General features: G+C 41.5%; 1 protein-coding gene across 1 annotated transcript in view; it reads left to right on the top strand.

Moving 5' to 3' along the window:
- The window catches only part of LOC149302583 (transcriptional repressor NF-X1-like), a 28,672-nt gene extending 12,393 nt beyond the window's left edge, over positions 1-16,279 (top strand). Inside the window, exons 9-23 of the mRNA XM_089482291.1 lie at positions 269-366; positions 1,392-1,422; positions 2,212-2,294; positions 5,664-5,772; positions 6,281-6,400; positions 6,667-6,746; positions 7,855-8,085; positions 9,163-9,236; positions 9,709-9,810; positions 12,271-12,312; positions 13,184-13,279; positions 13,802-13,868; positions 14,600-14,745; positions 15,104-15,208; positions 16,204-16,279. Of these exons, the coding sequence (XP_089338417.1) occupies positions 269-366; positions 1,392-1,422; positions 2,212-2,294; positions 5,664-5,772; positions 6,281-6,400; positions 6,667-6,746; positions 7,855-8,085; positions 9,163-9,236; positions 9,709-9,810; positions 12,271-12,312; positions 13,184-13,279; positions 13,802-13,868; positions 14,600-14,745; positions 15,104-15,208; positions 16,204-16,279 (1,460 nt within the window). The remainder of the gene's footprint in view (positions 1-268; positions 367-1,391; positions 1,423-2,211; positions 2,295-5,663; positions 5,773-6,280; positions 6,401-6,666; positions 6,747-7,854; positions 8,086-9,162; positions 9,237-9,708; positions 9,811-12,270; positions 12,313-13,183; positions 13,280-13,801; positions 13,869-14,599; positions 14,746-15,103; positions 15,209-16,203) is intronic.
- Positions 16,280-16,487: the final 208 nt, after the last annotated feature.

Below are 16,487 nucleotides of genomic sequence, written 5' to 3' on the forward strand. Positions count from 1 at the left end.
ATCCATGACAGTAACTGTTGTTGGCACACTGCCGTTAATGAGACCAGTGCATAGGCCCTGACGTTATTAAAATACGTATACTGAACTGTGAAATATTGACTTCAATAACGTCCAAATAATTACCCATACTTTGTGTTGGGTACTTTATACAAGCCGTGAGTTGTTGGGCACATACAATCTGCTTTTTCCAGAAAAGGATATATATAGTGTAAAAAAAAAAAAAAAAAAATGACCCTCATTTTTAATTTCTTCAATTTCTCCCACTCAGATTTTATTCACACCTGTGAGAACCTCTGTCACGAAGGCGAATGCGGCCCTTGTTCCCGCACCTCTAACATATCTTGCCGGTGCGGCTTCAAAACAAAGGTATAGGATTGGCTTGTTTTGTTTTTTTTTTCCCATTGTTTCTGGTTAGTTTGTTAAACTCAATGCATAGCTTTAATTATAGGCGTGTTGCATTTTCCCCACCTCTCTGTAGGACTTCCCTCCTGGGTTGTGTTGTAGAGCCATGCGCTTCATGCCATGAGATGCAGTTTGAATTTTTCTTACATTGAAATTTAATTCCAGGAAAGACATTAATGCGTGGGACTCGCTGAGTGGTTCATAAGCTGTCTTGAGTTTACTTTAACCCCGTCCTCGGTAAACTCACCTGGCTAGTATTCCATCAGTGCATCTGCAGTAGGCTTTGTGCAATTCAGATACAGCCGAGCAAGGTGGGAAGGCCTGCACAAGTGATATCGGGGGGAGAAATGATGTTCAAAATTGTCTCCATTACACGTATACAAAAATATTACCCTTTAATATCAGTAACGGAAAAATAAATTGGCTTTCAGCAGGAGCATAACACGCGTGTTTCGAAGAAATGTAACTCCTTCATTTGTTTGTGTATTTCTGTAAATTGCTCCGCTGTCAAGAAAGTAGCAGGTTGGGTTTTTTTATAAAAAGGGCTCCAGCTGTCCAAATGCTTTTTGGCGTAATAGATCTCGCTTTCTTAATACCTGTCATTGAATGAACCTGTAAACACATGGGCATTGAATGTGTTTAGAAAAGCCCTGTGCATTAGTGGAAATAGCCTGGTGGAGAACGCAGACCACATCGCATTTGTTGCCACTAATAGCTCACAGTTCACACAGTAATTGTGACTATAGTGTCCTGAAATGGAACAAATCCATAAGCTGAAAACAAAGTCAGTTTCTTTTACTGCTGTGCTCTGCTGCGTAGCACCAATGGATGGAAAAGCAGAATTAAATTCAATGTGCTGTGTGCTACGTGAAGTCTTTCTTACTATTATGTTCAATATTCCTATTACGTGATGCTATCCGCTTAGCATGGGAACAGCTGTAAAGATGAGAACTTGCATAACCTCCTTGGTTCTTTGTTTTGCTCTACAGGAAGTTCCATGTGCGCTGATCCAGAGTGAAGGTAAGAATGGGGATGGGGATGGAGTTGGGGTTACCTGTGGACCATGGGTGCATTCGTTGTCAGTGGTCAGAAGGAGTGCTCGAGTATATAGGTGACAAACCTATTGTGCATCAAACAACTGCACATCATAAGCTCATTTTTCAGCTTTTGACAACACAAAATAAATGCAAAGCATACGAGGTGACATTGAAGTAGGAATCTGGTGAAACTCTTGGAATTCTTATATAAATAGCGCTGCAAGCTCCATTAAAAAAAAAAAAATACAAAAAAAATATATTTTTCCAAATGAGTTGGTTGGATTTTTATTTGTAATATATGATTTGTTAGCTTGTCTCAATTCCACGTTTGCGCTCCATGGTGCTTGCTGGGAAGTAAACGTAAATCCAGCTCCTTTTATCCAATATTAATGCACATTGTGTAAAACACGTAGTGGACTCGTGCTGAGACGGACAACTGTAGAGCAGGACTCTCCTGCTGTGGTGACAGGACATCGTTTGTGAAGTGCCTCTGAGTTCTTGGCTTTGGAAAGGATAAATCGTTGGCTGTGATGTAGGATTTTACAGATGGTCACCAGGAAATCAGCTTTTGATGTTCTTTGTCTCTGGAAAGAGTAGCAATATATTGGCAGTAGATAAGTGTCAAATAATAGAAACTTTCTCGCTACCCCCTATGTTACATTTCAGTTTTAAGTCCAATATAAATCACCTCGCAACCATCTCGGTTTAGCTGTTGGGAATCTTGCAAAAATAGTACTTGATTGTATCTCTTTTTTTTTTTCTTCTTCTGCAGAGGACCTTACGTTTGTCTGTGATAAACGCTGCAATAAGAAGCGTCAGTGCGGAAGGCATAAATGCAATGATATTTGCTGTGTGGTAAGGTCTCTGTGTTTTGGGGGGTTTGTTCAGTCATATCAGTAAAATAGTTACTTCAAAGAACGTTTACTGAATATAGTCAGATAGCTTTAACACAACTATGTCTTTGGCTCCCTGTACGGTGGTTTAAATTGTTTAATGCCCTATGCATGTGTGTACTAAATGAAGTCCTTAGAAGCAGTGGCGGAACTACCGGGGTCGCGACTGCGACCGGGCCCTGGAGTTCTGCCACTCAAGGGGGCCCAAGCAGGGCCGGACTGGCCCACCGGGATACCGGGAAATTTCCCGGTGGGCCCGCAGATTCGTCCGGCGGGCCCGCAGATTCGTCCAGCGGAGCGGGATTGGAAGCCGCCTCCAGCGCCAGGGGCGGGCTGGGCAGGGGGACAATTGCCCCCCAGGCTGCCCGAAATCTAACCTAAGTGGCCGCTGGGTGCTGATGTGGCCAGCCGGCGCTACTATAATACTTGTTTTTTTAATTTAATATGGCAAGCTGGTCCGGCTTGCCATATTAAATTTTAAAAATGTATTAAAGCAGCGCCGGCCGGCCAGCATCAGCACCCAGCAGCCATGTGCGATGGACGGCTGGTGATGGGAGCAGCGTGAGGGGTGAAAGCTCCGCCCCCTCGCACTGACCTTTCACCCCTCACGCTGCTCCCATCACTATGCGGCCATCAGACTGCTGGGAATGTAATCTAAACGGCCGATGTGTGCTGATGCCGCCGGCCGGTTCTGCTTTAATACTTTTTTTTTTTTACTTTATATGGCAAGCCGATCCAGCTTGCCATATTACATAAAAAAAAAAAAGTGTTAAAGTAGCTCCGGCCGGCGGCATCAGCACACATCGGCCGTTTAGATTACATTCCCAGCAATTTGATGGCTGCGTAGTGATGGGAGCAGCGTGAGGGGTGAAAGCTCCGCCCCCTCGCACTCAGACTGCTGCAGCACCGGATGTCAGGTCAGTGACATCCTGTCAGCATAGAGGAGAACAGTGTGCAGCTACCAGAGGACGGAAGTCAAGAGAAGTAGAAGGTCAGTAAACCAATGTATTTTTTGTACAAACTGTATAATATTTTTTTGTATTTGTTAAAAACAAAAAAATCGGCATGTGTGTGTATGCAAGTGTGTCCCCCTATATGCCACTCTGCCTCCAGAAATGCCGTATACCCCCCTATATGCCACTCTGTCCCATGATATGCCTTTTAACCCCCTATATGCCAGAGTGGCATATAGGGGTATAAGGCATTTCTGGATGCAGAGTGACATATAGGGGGTCAAAAGGCATATCTGGAGGCAGAGTGGCATATAGGGGATTAAAAGGCAAATCATGGGGCAGAGTGACAGACCACTCTGCCTCTATAAATGCCTTTTAACCCCTATATACCACTCTGTCTCTATAAATGCCTTTTAACCCCCTATATGCCACTCTGCCTCCAGAAATGCCTTATACCCCCTTATATGCCACTCTGTCCCATTATATGGCGTATAGGGGTATAAGGCATTTCTGGAGGCAGAGAGGCATATAGCGGGTTAAAAGGCATATCAGGGGGCAGAGTGGCAAGCCTGGGGCAGATGTGCATAACTGGGGGGGGTCAGGTTGGCGAATAAAAGTAAATAAAAAAAAAAAAAAAAATGTAGATAGAAGGGGGTAGGGATAGGGTAGATAGCCTGAGAGGGGGGGGAGAGGGGGTAGATGGTGTGAGAGGAGGGTAGATTGGGTTGGGGGGGGCCCTTAACAGATTCTCGCACCGGGGCCCTGAGGCTTCTAGTTACGCCCCTGCTTAGAAGTCATGATTTATGCACAAAGAACAGGAATGATACTGTATAAAGTGTAAAACTATCAATACATGCATTCTAAATTATCTTTATATAAAAAATTAGTGTTTTAACAGCTTGAAAATAAAGTGTCTAAAAATAAAAAAGAAAGTAATCTTACCAGAAAAAATAAACCTGCCATAGCCTCCATCCTGATATGCGACACATACATTATACACCATATGGCCAAATGTATGTGGACACCCCTCCTAATTATTGAGTTTAGGTATTTCAGCCACACCACAATAGACGAACATTGGCAGTAGAATTGGACGTGCTGAAGAACTCAGTTTGTGAAATTTCTGCCCTGGTAGACTGTAAGTGTTGTTATTGTGAAGTGGAAGTGTCTAGGAGTAACAACAGCTCAGCAATGAAGGGATGGACCACAAACACTCACAGAGCAGGGCTGCTGAGTCGTGAAGCGTGTAGCATATAAAAACTGCCTGTCCTCTGTAGCCTCACTCACTACAGAGTCCCAAACTGCCTCTGGAAGCAGCTTCGTGCACAAAGCAAGACAAGGTTTGGAGAGTTTGGTATGGAGGAACTCCAGTGGCATGTACACATCACTGACCTTAAGCCCACTGAACATCTTTGGCATAAATAGGAATGCAGATTGGAAGTCAGGCTGACCTCACAAATGCTCTTTTGGCTGAATGGGCACAAATTCCTAGAGACACATCCCAAAGTCTTGTGGAAAGCCTTCCCGGTAGAGTGGAGGTTCTTATGGCCACAAAGGGGAGGGTAACTCAATAGTAATGCAGATGGTTTTGGAATAGGATGACCAACCAGTTCATATAGATGTGATGGTCAGGTGTCCACATACATTGTATCTTTTAATACAATATTAATTAAAAATAAGTGGTGAAGTGACCCAGAACCATTTATACAGAATGCTTTTAGTGCAACCTGCTCCAAGTGATCATTAGCTTAAGAATCAGAGATAGCATAATGCATAGAGCTCAGGAAACTGATTCCTCTGTCATGGCTGCTATAAGAAAAGGCGCTTGTATTTTATTTTTATTTTTTTTTAAATGTAAGGGAGAAAAAAATGACAATAACCGTTTCTGTACCTGGTGCGCCTAAGTAATGGAACCTGGAGACAGAGGTGGAGGGCCATCAGGGGCTAAAAATCCCCCTGATCCTCTCTGATTGGTAGCATTACTTAGAAATGATGATTGTCTTGGCATGCAGGTTAATGCTTCGTTCAAAACTAGAGAACATAATATAACTAATCATGGCTGCTTGTTATTGATTGCCCTCTCGTCAGGCGTGAGTTGAGCTAGTGAATGATTCATCTAGGCTCTTGCCCCCTAGCTTATAAATCCTCTAGATTGGAAGCTTGTTTGAGCCGGGTCCTCCTCACCTATTGTTTCTGTAAGTCTGATTGCTATGTTATATACTATATGTCATGTCCTGTTTACCCGCTGTACGGCGCTGTGGAATATGATGGCGCTATCTAAAAATACATAGTAAGTGAATCTGTGAGTGTATCTATGTGAGTTTGAATTTGTTGCGTTTTTATTTTTCCATGGAATTGTGCATGTTTTGTGCTTTTAGGACAAAGAACACAAGTGCTCCTTAATTTGTGGACATAAGCTGAACTGTGGCATTCACAGATGTGATCAGCCTTGTCACCGTGGCAACTGTCAGACCTGCTGGCAAACAAGTGAGCGATTGCATTTGATCTGCTGCTATTCTTTCACTGTAGAGCATATTTTACACTTTAAACAACATTTGACAAAGATTTAGAGACTTGCTTCTCTTTAACATTTATATATCCCTAGCTTAGCCCAAGTTTGCCACCTTTACCTGCCCTCTGATCAAGAAGAGACAAAATTCCTTGTTGATCTCACAGAGCTAATTCTCCACTTTAGATCTCTTTGTGAAGATTACTGAGCCTTAAGATTGACTTAAATGTTAACTACATACACTCTGAATTTGGAGATTTGTTTCCCTCCTCCAAAAATAATTAGGTGTAAGGCCAATTGTAATGCTTTAGCTTCACTATGGTACCCCACAGTCCAATATAGGAGAAACAAAACATAATGTTTAAAAAATAATTGACATAAATATTTCAAATGACTGTTCTGATTATTCTTTATTTAGGTTTGTAGATTGGCTGTTTTAGGATATTTAAAAATATATTTCGACATCTTTTTTTGTTTTGCTAAAAGGTTTTGATGAACTTACGTGCTACTGTGGGGAGTCTGTGATTTTTCCTCCGATACCTTGCGGCACCAGACCACCAGAGTGTAAAAACTCTTGTACCAGACAACATGAGTGTGATCATCCGGGTAAGTATTTCGTTTGAAAATCATAAACCCTGTATGTGCGGGAAAGAAAACATTTGTTGTTAACCAGCTGTTGCATGTGCCGTTTGACACCACAATAATCAGACTATTCTGGTGGGGATGACAGCCTGTTGTAGGGCATTCTTAATAAGAAGAAATGGTCACAAAGTTTCTGAAGTTCAGGGCTTCTCTGATTTTATTGAAGTGATGAAGTATAGTGGTCCGTTTTCAAGCACTTTGTTGATATAGCTTTTTATTTAATTCTGCAGTTTTTCATTCATGTCACAGCGAGGAGAAGTGTCCCCCTTGCACATACCTTACCCAGAAATGGTGTATGGGAAAGCACGAGGTAAGCACCGCTGCTTTCTATCGGCATCTGAATGTATGGCTGAGCGTCCGGTGACTTTACCATATTTTGCCCACGGTAATCTAAGTGGTAGCTTGCGAAACAACGGGGTATGTATGAGGCATGCGGATGTGACATACACGTTTATAACCATAAATCTAGACTCTCGGACACGCAGGGCTGCAGTGCTCCTGCCGACAACACACACTGGGGATCTTTCTTGGAGGTTCCGGAACAATGGCATAGAAAGAATTATGTCGCTTGGATTTGATCATGAACAGCTACAGAAGTTGGTAATATGGCTTGGTTGTCAGATGCTCCTAAAGAAGGGAATCTCCATGGAAACCGTAATGCTTTAAACAAAGCAGGCTTTCCATCACGACTGTGCTGTCTGATGCGCATCATACGCGTGGAATAAATGTTTCATTTATGCCACCGCTGTGTTTGCATTGTAAGGTTTACGCGTCAGATTTTTCTTTTTGCTGTGAGAATTCCCACTTCTTCACCTGACTATTTGTATAATAGGCACTATATCCCTTGTTGTCTCGGGGAACATTTTTAAGCTTTTCTTAATAAAATGTTACCAAAATAAAATATCCCACATTTCAGCAGCATGTCTGTAAAGTGCCAGATTAATGGCACCTGAAATATTATTATTTTTATACATTATTTATATATCAGCAGCAGGTTCCAGGAGCAGAATGGGTATGGCCCAGCTGCTCTCTTATTATCTGTTCATGAACTGCTTTTGGTGGGTTTCATGGTGGTGGTTTGGACGCTCAACACACTTTTGCACGTGTTCAACAATATTCTTAAAGCTGTGTGACCAAAGCCCATTTTCAGAATGTATCTATTCCATATCTCTCAGTTTTGAAATTAGCACGCAAGAGACATTGGTAGAGTCTCTATGTGTATGAATGTATATTAACAAGTAGGCATGTTGGTGTCCCGAAGGAGAAAAGGGATGAAACTAAGGTTTTTCGGCTCAATTAGCTTTAATTAATAACATTTTACGTTCCATCCACTGATATGTAGGACGACACGCTAAGGGCTAGTATGGGAGAGGAAGGAATTTTCCCTATTGAGGATTTCACTGTCTTCTTTCCCACAGATTAGAAACAATATCCCGTGTCACCTCAGTGACATCTCATGTGGTCTGCGCTGCAACCAGATGTTAAAATGTGCCATGCACAAATGTAAGAGGATCTGTCACAAAGGAGAGTGCCTCATCGATGAAGACTGCAAGCAGCCGTGTACCCTGCCGAGGCCAGACTGTGGCCACCCGTGCTTGGCACCCTGTCACCCGGTGCAGCCCTGTCCACCTTCTGCGTGCAGCGCTATGGTAATCCACTCCACACACCCCGTGTTAGGTTCATAGTGGGGCTTCTTCATTACGTAAGGCTCAACGCTGACTGCTAGATCTGGCTTTGTACTGAACATCTTAAAAATGATTGCTGTAATTAATTAAGCATTAACATTTCCATACGCTATGGAAAATCCGCATATGTAAAGCCTGCTGAAACAAGTAGAAGGTGGTACACAAAGCGTTTTGGCGAATGTAATTGCTCTGCAAGCAAATCCGCAGCACTGGTTTTATAAAAGGTATTGTAATACATAATGCATAGAATTTCCTTTTTTTTTTATTTAAGTTTGAGATTTGTATGTGAATGCTGACCCTGGTTTAAAAGCCTCCACAAGTAGCAATCAAATGTATTATGTTGTTTACTTATTGCAAGTACAATTTGCTTTCCTTAATCCTGGTTTAGTCATATTCATTTTCTTTCTAATCTCTCCATACTCGCTAAATGGACAGAAATGGCCAGGTGCATTGTCATGTGGAATGTGTTCTTGTTTAAATGGAACAACATTGATACTGTTTAATGGCATACGTTGACCGCCACACATGAAAGAAAGATGGCATGGGAAGAAAAACCACGCAAATCCGCAGATTTTAAAGGGATACTCTCGTTGTGATGGGCACTTTAATGCATATGATGGCTGTCTGGTTCCTTTACATTAAGTGGTTTCTCTTAAATTAATCCATAGAGGGATTCTGCAGAATCCCCCATTTATGCATTAGCCCCCTTTTCCCATCCCTCAGCTTTTTTCTGTGCAGGAGATGTGTTCGGTTGAAGACATCTCCCTGCTCATAGTATACATACCTCTGGTTGAAGGTCTTCTCAGACCCTCTGCGCACGTGCAGAAGACTCTCCCATTGGTTTAAGCAGCCAACCAATAGCAAGAATTATAAAACGATGGAGGAGGAGGAGGAGGAGGAGGGCTGCTGCTTCTACCATGAGTCCGTTGGCAGCCAGGAACAGTTAAGGTTTCTTTTAATATAGACGCACCATTCTGTATTAAATTGATCTGCAAAGTTTGTGCAGTGACGTTAGACTTAATACTTTGTTTTACTCAACAGATTGAACTTCAGTGTGAATGTGGGAGAAGGAAGGAGACAATGATTTGCTCAGCAGCATCATCAACTTATCAAAGGTTGTTACGCTAAATTTGATTTATAATGTGTGCATTGGGTTACAGAGTAAAAGACTTCTTAGGAGCTTGACACGGGGGTTTAGAGCATCACCAACGCCGGTAAAACTTAAAACAGATAAAATATGTGACGGGGCTGAAGGAAATGCACAAATGTCAAAGTTGCATTGTTTGCATGTTACATTTTTATGTAAAAAATTATCTAGTGGTTAAAATTCAGTCCTGCCGTAAAAATGAACTGCAGGGGCCTTGTATATATTGGAATTGTAAGTCTAACACTGTTGGGATGGGAGTTATACATGAGAATATAACAATTCACTATTGTGACTGTAATTTTGTGAAAATTGGGGAAACCTTTTTTTATTCTAAAAGTCCATTTGTTTTAGTCCACAGTACAGCTAATGCCAGGGATAAAATGGCAGGAAGACTGAATGTAATAAAGTGGCTTATATGCTTTATATGTTTTGATTTCCAGAATCGCTGCTATATCTATGGCTGCTAAGCTCACGGAAATGCAACTTGGGGACTCTGTGGATATTGGAAGACTTGTTACCAAAAAAGAAATAAAGCAAACAAGGTAAAATACCAAAAAACATGTTTTTGTTTAGTTTTTGGTCCACTCGTTTTTTTTTTTAAAACAAATTTGGTTTCCTGTCCATTCGGCGCAGACGACATTTTTAAGGACTTTTCTATTCAAAAATTAAATTCCTTGTCACTCTTTATTGAAGCTCTCTCAGACTTTCATTCACATTCACTCGCTGTGTCCCCCTATCTTCTCCGCCAACGGCTTCCGTGTCCCTTTCTCCTTTCCTGCAGCCCCATTTCCTCTTGCTCTTCTTAGTCACAATGAGAAGGCTGAGGTTCTTATCTCACAGATGTTTAATGCACATATCAGGTTCCAACTAAGACATTTACATCAACACCATAGAACTAAATAAAGATAAATATGAAAGACAAATCATCAGACATACAGTCAATTACATCAAAAAACACATGACTGGAAACTCATAATTAGACAGAAATACACCTACATACCACTTTTGCCTGCTTGTGAACTAAGAGAGGTTTGTATCTTGAATTTTCTTTATCAGATGGCTTATGATTCTCAGAGATAACTTTATGACTGCTAATGACAATACCATTCAATCCTTTATGTGACAGTGCATTATGGGAATAAGATACATTGACAATTATGCTCATAAGCACCATCTAGTGGACACAGAAAACTTTGACTGCAAACACACTTCTGTCTTTCTTTGGTCGCTTCTCCTTGTTACATGCTCAGTTAACCAGGCTTCCCAGAGCACGTCTTCAGAAGGACGAAGCCTCTGGGCATGTCTTCTCACCCAGGTGATGGGATGGGGCAGAGGCTGTCTCTGTCGCTTCAGACACCTCTCTTTCTCAGACCTAGGAATATGGTGGCAGGGATTATTTGCAGAATAATTGTGCTCATGTATACTGTTCATGTACTGTGGTATTGCTAAATCAGTACAGCAGAAAAATGAGCCTCAACCATACCAGCAGACTCTTTAGTGGTCTAGTAGTTGACAAGCTTGTTTGTCATCAAGATGCTTTTATTACCACCTTCCTACACTAGCATACTGTTTTCTTGGGACAACATAGAATGCAGACCGCATGATGATTAAACATGGTGGTGTTTAATTCGGAGACATTTTTGATTGAATGTGCGACAGGACCACCGGCTTGCCTTACCTGTCCAGCCACCTTTCTGTGCTCAGTTGAAATGCTCTGCAAGGTTTCCAGGACTGCCCCAAGGTATTGTGCTACTTGGATCCAGGGATGAAATCCTGCCCCCCCTCCCACATTCATACACCAAAACCATGGTCACATCCATTATGATGGTGTTAGTATTGAAACTTTTTCATGTTAGTGTGTGTGTGGCACACACCGAGACTTACACGCACAGTCACCACACTAACATACCCAGATTAACACACCCAGAAGCACACATAAGTCACTTACCATGGAGAAGCCTTATCCTGCCCTTAATGCCGCGCTACTACCACAAGGTGTTTGCATGACTCCCCCCCCCCCCCCAAGGGAACTTGCCTTGGGGTGGCAAATTGACATCCATATCAAAGTGCCACGTGGGTCCCATGGGAATCCATCCATGTAAGACTGAAGGTACCCATCTGGGATCTGTATGCAAAATTCCTCAATCAATTTCGCAGGTTGGGACGTCTTCAGAAGATGTCCCAACCTGGTGTTTGCCAGAACAGTGCCTGAAAATCACTGTTGGGAGGTATGCCCTAAGGCATGAACAAGTATAGTTACTTCCTTTGCGCAAAAAAAAAATCCTTGAATTGTCCATGATAACCATTAAAGCAGTAAAATCAAAAAAAATAATTGTGGGTTTCACAAATCTTAAAATACATGTATTATGTGGTCTTTCGTATTATTCTCATATTTCATTGCAGCAATGCGTGATGCAAACGCGCTATATGCTGTAATAAATAACAATAATAACCTGAATACATGAAAGAGTCTTTGTCTCCATGCCATTTGAAGTACATTTGTGCTCAATAATGAAAAGTTCAATGTGTCACTAAGAAAACAAATCGGGTCAATTGGATTGTTTTATAGAATGAATGGTATTGTGGATTCCGTGATAATAATGGTGTTACCAGGTATAATAAAGCTGTTTATGATCAAGATCCTTATAATGGGTTTGTGATGGGCTGTGTGATTATTTTTTCATTAGCTGATAGTAATATGAACACTTTACCATGTCAAATCTGAATGAGCTCTCTGCAGAAACAATGTGTGTAGGTGGCTGTATTTTTCATCACGCGCAATGCCTACCAGTTTTATTGTGATTGTCAGTGTTTTCGGTGAAATTTTTATTCAGCTCTAACCTTTTGGAGGATAATTACAAAAGGTCAGAACAAGTAGGCGAATTAAATAGGAGTTATGGAAAAAAAAAAAGTGGTTTTTTTTAACCTGGCCTTGGAAATGAACGCCCCTTCTGTAAGCGTCTCCCTGCTTGACATGCTTTTGTTTGGCTTTGATTACCTAGGCTGCAGTGTGATGAAGAATGCCTGGCTCTGGAAAGGAACAGGTAAGAGAACCCAAAGCGGACGAGTAATGTGCTCTGTAAGGGGAAAACGTCGGCTCTGGCCAGAATGGGCTTGCTGTATCTGCCTTAACAGCTTTTAAAATGAAATGGGGAGCCGCAGGTTGGCTATTATCCAGTGAAAGGTTTTCATGGTTTTCCGGGGGAATATTTGATGTTTCGCAAATGCCTGCCTGTTTAAATGGCACACACCGCCTGGGTTTGAGGAAGCCGTTCCATTTGTGCTTTCGGAGTTATATTTAAAGACAGATAATAACTCTTTGGCCCATCCGGTCAGCCCGTTATTCCTGATGTAAAGGCTCAAACCTTAATCGGTCTCGCCTTGGTCTCATTAGAGATTCAGGATAGTCACATGCCTCCCCGTGTATGTTTTAAGTTCTGTCACTGTATTAGCCTCTACCCCTTCTGCCGAGGGGGCTGTTCCACTCATCCGCCACCCTCCCAGTAAAGTAAAAAATAACCTAGGTAGGGGGCCAAAGTAAATGACACATATACCCATGTCAATGTTATCCCTATTGATCAATAGTTTAATCGGTCATGCAGAGTTTTTATTATACAGTTTCTTGCCTTAAATCCAACATTTAGCTTGTAGCCTCTAGAAACTGCAAAGCAATACATAATGTATGTTTATCTGATGATCTTTACTCTCGATGACAATAAGTCTTAAAGATAGATATCACTCGCCTTAAATCTGGAAAAATATATGCTGTGCTCCATACTTATTTTGTGCAGCTGCAGGGGGGAGAGTGTGCATTGGTGCGCATTATTTCCAGAGCTTCTTGGGAGACCAAAACGTATCTCGTTGTGTAGTTTGGACTTGACAATTTGGAATAATTACAGATCGTTTATATTACAGGCGTCTAGCGGAAGCTCTGAATATTTCTGAAAACTCTGACCCTTTTAATACGCGTTCTGGAGCCAAGTACAGTGACATCTTGAAGGAAGATGCAAAGTAAGTTCATCTCAAGTGACAATGGTCAAAACCACAACCTTAGAGTATACCAACCTTAAAAAAAAAAAGTGTCTAAGGCTGGCTGGTCATCAGTGGAGCTGTATCTGTACCGCAGCTGGACACTTACCTGGTGGCCGTGTTTAATCTTGCATCTTGTGTTTGGGATGGGTTCTTGGACTGGAGAATATTTACTAACACGCAGTACGTATTTGCATTTGTGGATTTGAATTAAAGAGGTCACAACAATAAATTCTGTTCTCACCCTGTCGATTTTGCCTGCTTACCATTTGAAAACGGCGCATTCAACCAAAAAGCATGATAACGTTGCGTAGTGATTGATCATCAATCGCGATTTCTCTCACTGGAGTTGGACATGGCCAGTTATGGAATCTATTTTACTTAATGAACAGCCGATAATAACACTGCTCTCCTCTTACTGTGGATGGTGATAGCAGTTGGCTTAAAAATGATTTTCTAAACAATAAAACGAAACCTATTTGTGTTTTCTTTTTTAATCTGCAGGAAAGATTTAAAATTTGTTTCTGAAATAGAACGTGAAATTAAGGCACTTGTGGATGCAGTAAACAAGGTGAGTCAACACTTCTCTTTTCTAAAACCACCGATATTGAGTGGGTGTACCCTGGTATTTATGACAGATGTATGTAAAGGATACGTCCTGCCTTCACTTGTTTGAGTGTGTTCCCTTGGCTAATGTTTTTAGGATTTGTTGTCCTGCCCGTAAAAGTTCTGGTCTCTTTCTACAGCAGAACCTACCACAAAGCTTCAGCCGCCCATGCGACCGTCTCCTTGCTTGTCTTGCCGGGTATTGGCTGTCTTGGCAGCTTCGGCAGCTGCCTGTTTTGTGGACAGCAATTGTGATGCTCTTATTAGAAATGTTTAGCATTGGCATGCCTGGCTGTTGGTTGGTTCGGCAGTGCCATAAACATCATTATGACACTCGGCTACCCATGTGCATTAAGATGTGATGGCCAGCTAGTGTAACATATATGAATCTAGACAAACCTGAGCATTACAGTAGCATTCATCCATCCTAAAGGGACTTCATTACAAAGAAACACTGAAAAACTCATTACAAAATGCACAGAAGCCAAATCTACAAACATACGTTTTCTGTTGACCTTTATCCTCGTTCTCTTTTTTCTTCCACCTTTTCCTGACACTACGCTTGTCCCGTTGCTGCTTAATGTGCATAACTGCATAGTCCTGTGTGGGAAGGGATTGAAACACATATGTAACGTATGTATCCCGGGTCAGGTTTGCACCTTTTTTTTTTTTTTTTTTTTTTTTTTTTTTATGTAGGGAAAGCAAACCAAAAAAAGCCACTGCTTTCCGCCGATGAACAGAGACCACCGGAAAATGATTCACGATCTGGCCGAAGTTTACTTTGTGGAGAGTGTGAGTTATGACAACGAACCCAAGCGCAATGTCGTAATCACGGCTGTCAAGTAAGTTTGCGGGGAAGTGGAATCTGTTTAATGGACCTCACTTTTTTTTTTTTTTTTAATTATATAAAACTGGATCAAGCATTCTTGAACAGCACATACTATATGATTGACTATTCCTTAATAAGCCAGAAATCCGTGTTTTCTACTTTTAGTAGAATAAATGTTACTTCATTGGTAAAAGTTATACTAATGCAATAAGGAGGTATGAAAGGGGTGTATTCAGTATGCCAAGAGTCTATGGGAATTTGTATTTATTGAGAATTTGCATTTGGACATTTTAACTGCCTCTTGTTTATGGAGCGTGTGTTACTCAGTTTAAGTAGTCAGCTTTTCAGTTGAGGCTTTCACTTTTTTCCAGAGGCAAATCCATGTGCCCAAATGTTTCCCTCATGACTGTGATTGAACGAGAGATGCAGACGAGGCCACCTCCACCCATTGCTCATTACAGGCATCAACCTGAACGGTAAGATCATCCTCGGCTGGATCCCTACATACTTCGAGTAGAAGACAACATTATTTTCTCTGTGTTTAGAGAACAAAACAGTACATTCTCCACGTATCTGTGTCTTCAGATTAACGTGTACTGAAATATTCTGTGTACATGTAGTGTATGAAACTGCTTTGCGTGGTTACTGAGGTCAATGAACATTTTTAATGTGTAACGTATGTTAACTGTGAATTTTATATAGAAAGTCTAAACCTCTCGTATATCCAGTTAAAATTAACTAACACCTATTCTCAGCGCAGATTTCTCAATCTATAATTAACTGCCATCTACGGGTAAACACTGCCATCCTCGAGGAGGAAAAAAGTGGTGTTTTTTTGGCACGTTCTAATATAGATATCCTACAAAAAGTACAAAAAGAAACTGTGTGGGGAAGTCGCTTTCCCATATCTACATGGATAAAACTAACCTATGTATACATCGGAAATCTATCCTAACTGTATGTCCGCTTTATACCTTGTAACTTTTGGCCTAACTTGAAGGCAGCTGGGGCCTGAGCAGGAAGTAACTACATTTAGAAGGCTTTCCACTAAGCTCACCTTTGGTTTAAAAATGCTGTATGTGGCAATTCCACATAGAACTCTTTCGTCTGTATGAATTCCAGGCAAGATATATAAAAGTTACTTGTCGTTAATGCAGTAGAAGCACAGATACTCAAGACTATACTTTTCGTACCCTAAGCAAGCCGGCCAAGCCGTGGCATATTTTACAGGTTTTCAAAAATAATAATCTCTAGTAGACTCTAAGAGTTCAGATATCTCTCGTAGGATGCACTGCAAATGGTATGTTCCATAGAAACACACACACATATATATACCCCTATGGGGTCGTCAAGTCCTCTAGCTGTTTTTGAAATGTCTATCCCCACACAGAATGTAGGCGATAACAGTATATAGGAAATGCAGGACGCGCATGGACGTCTATTATAATAAGTCTGTATGTTTTTCTTGCAGGAATGGTGGGAGCAGCAGTGCACATATGGCGAAGTGGGAAGAGCCGGGGATAGACTACTTTGATGTCCAAGACTAAGCTGAGACATTCAGCAGATCAGACCGAAGAATGTTGTGCGTGGACCTTCTTTTGTGGTTCCAAACCTCCTGTGAAAGTCACATCATGCTTTAGGCAGCTGCTACCATGTTATACAGTATGAATCAAAATCTGCTTCAGGCGGGCTGGCTTTTGGGCCGAGGTATTATGCCTTGATGATAAAGAGTGCGCACTATCCTCTTACGAATTT

Source organism: Sceloporus occidentalis, unplaced genomic scaffold (assembly GCF_023333645.1).
Source record: "Sceloporus occidentalis isolate IW3139 unplaced genomic scaffold, rSceOcc1.0.p SCAF_18, whole genome shotgun sequence".
In the NCBI taxonomy this organism is placed as follows: domain Eukaryota; kingdom Metazoa; phylum Chordata; class Lepidosauria; order Squamata; family Phrynosomatidae; genus Sceloporus; species Sceloporus occidentalis.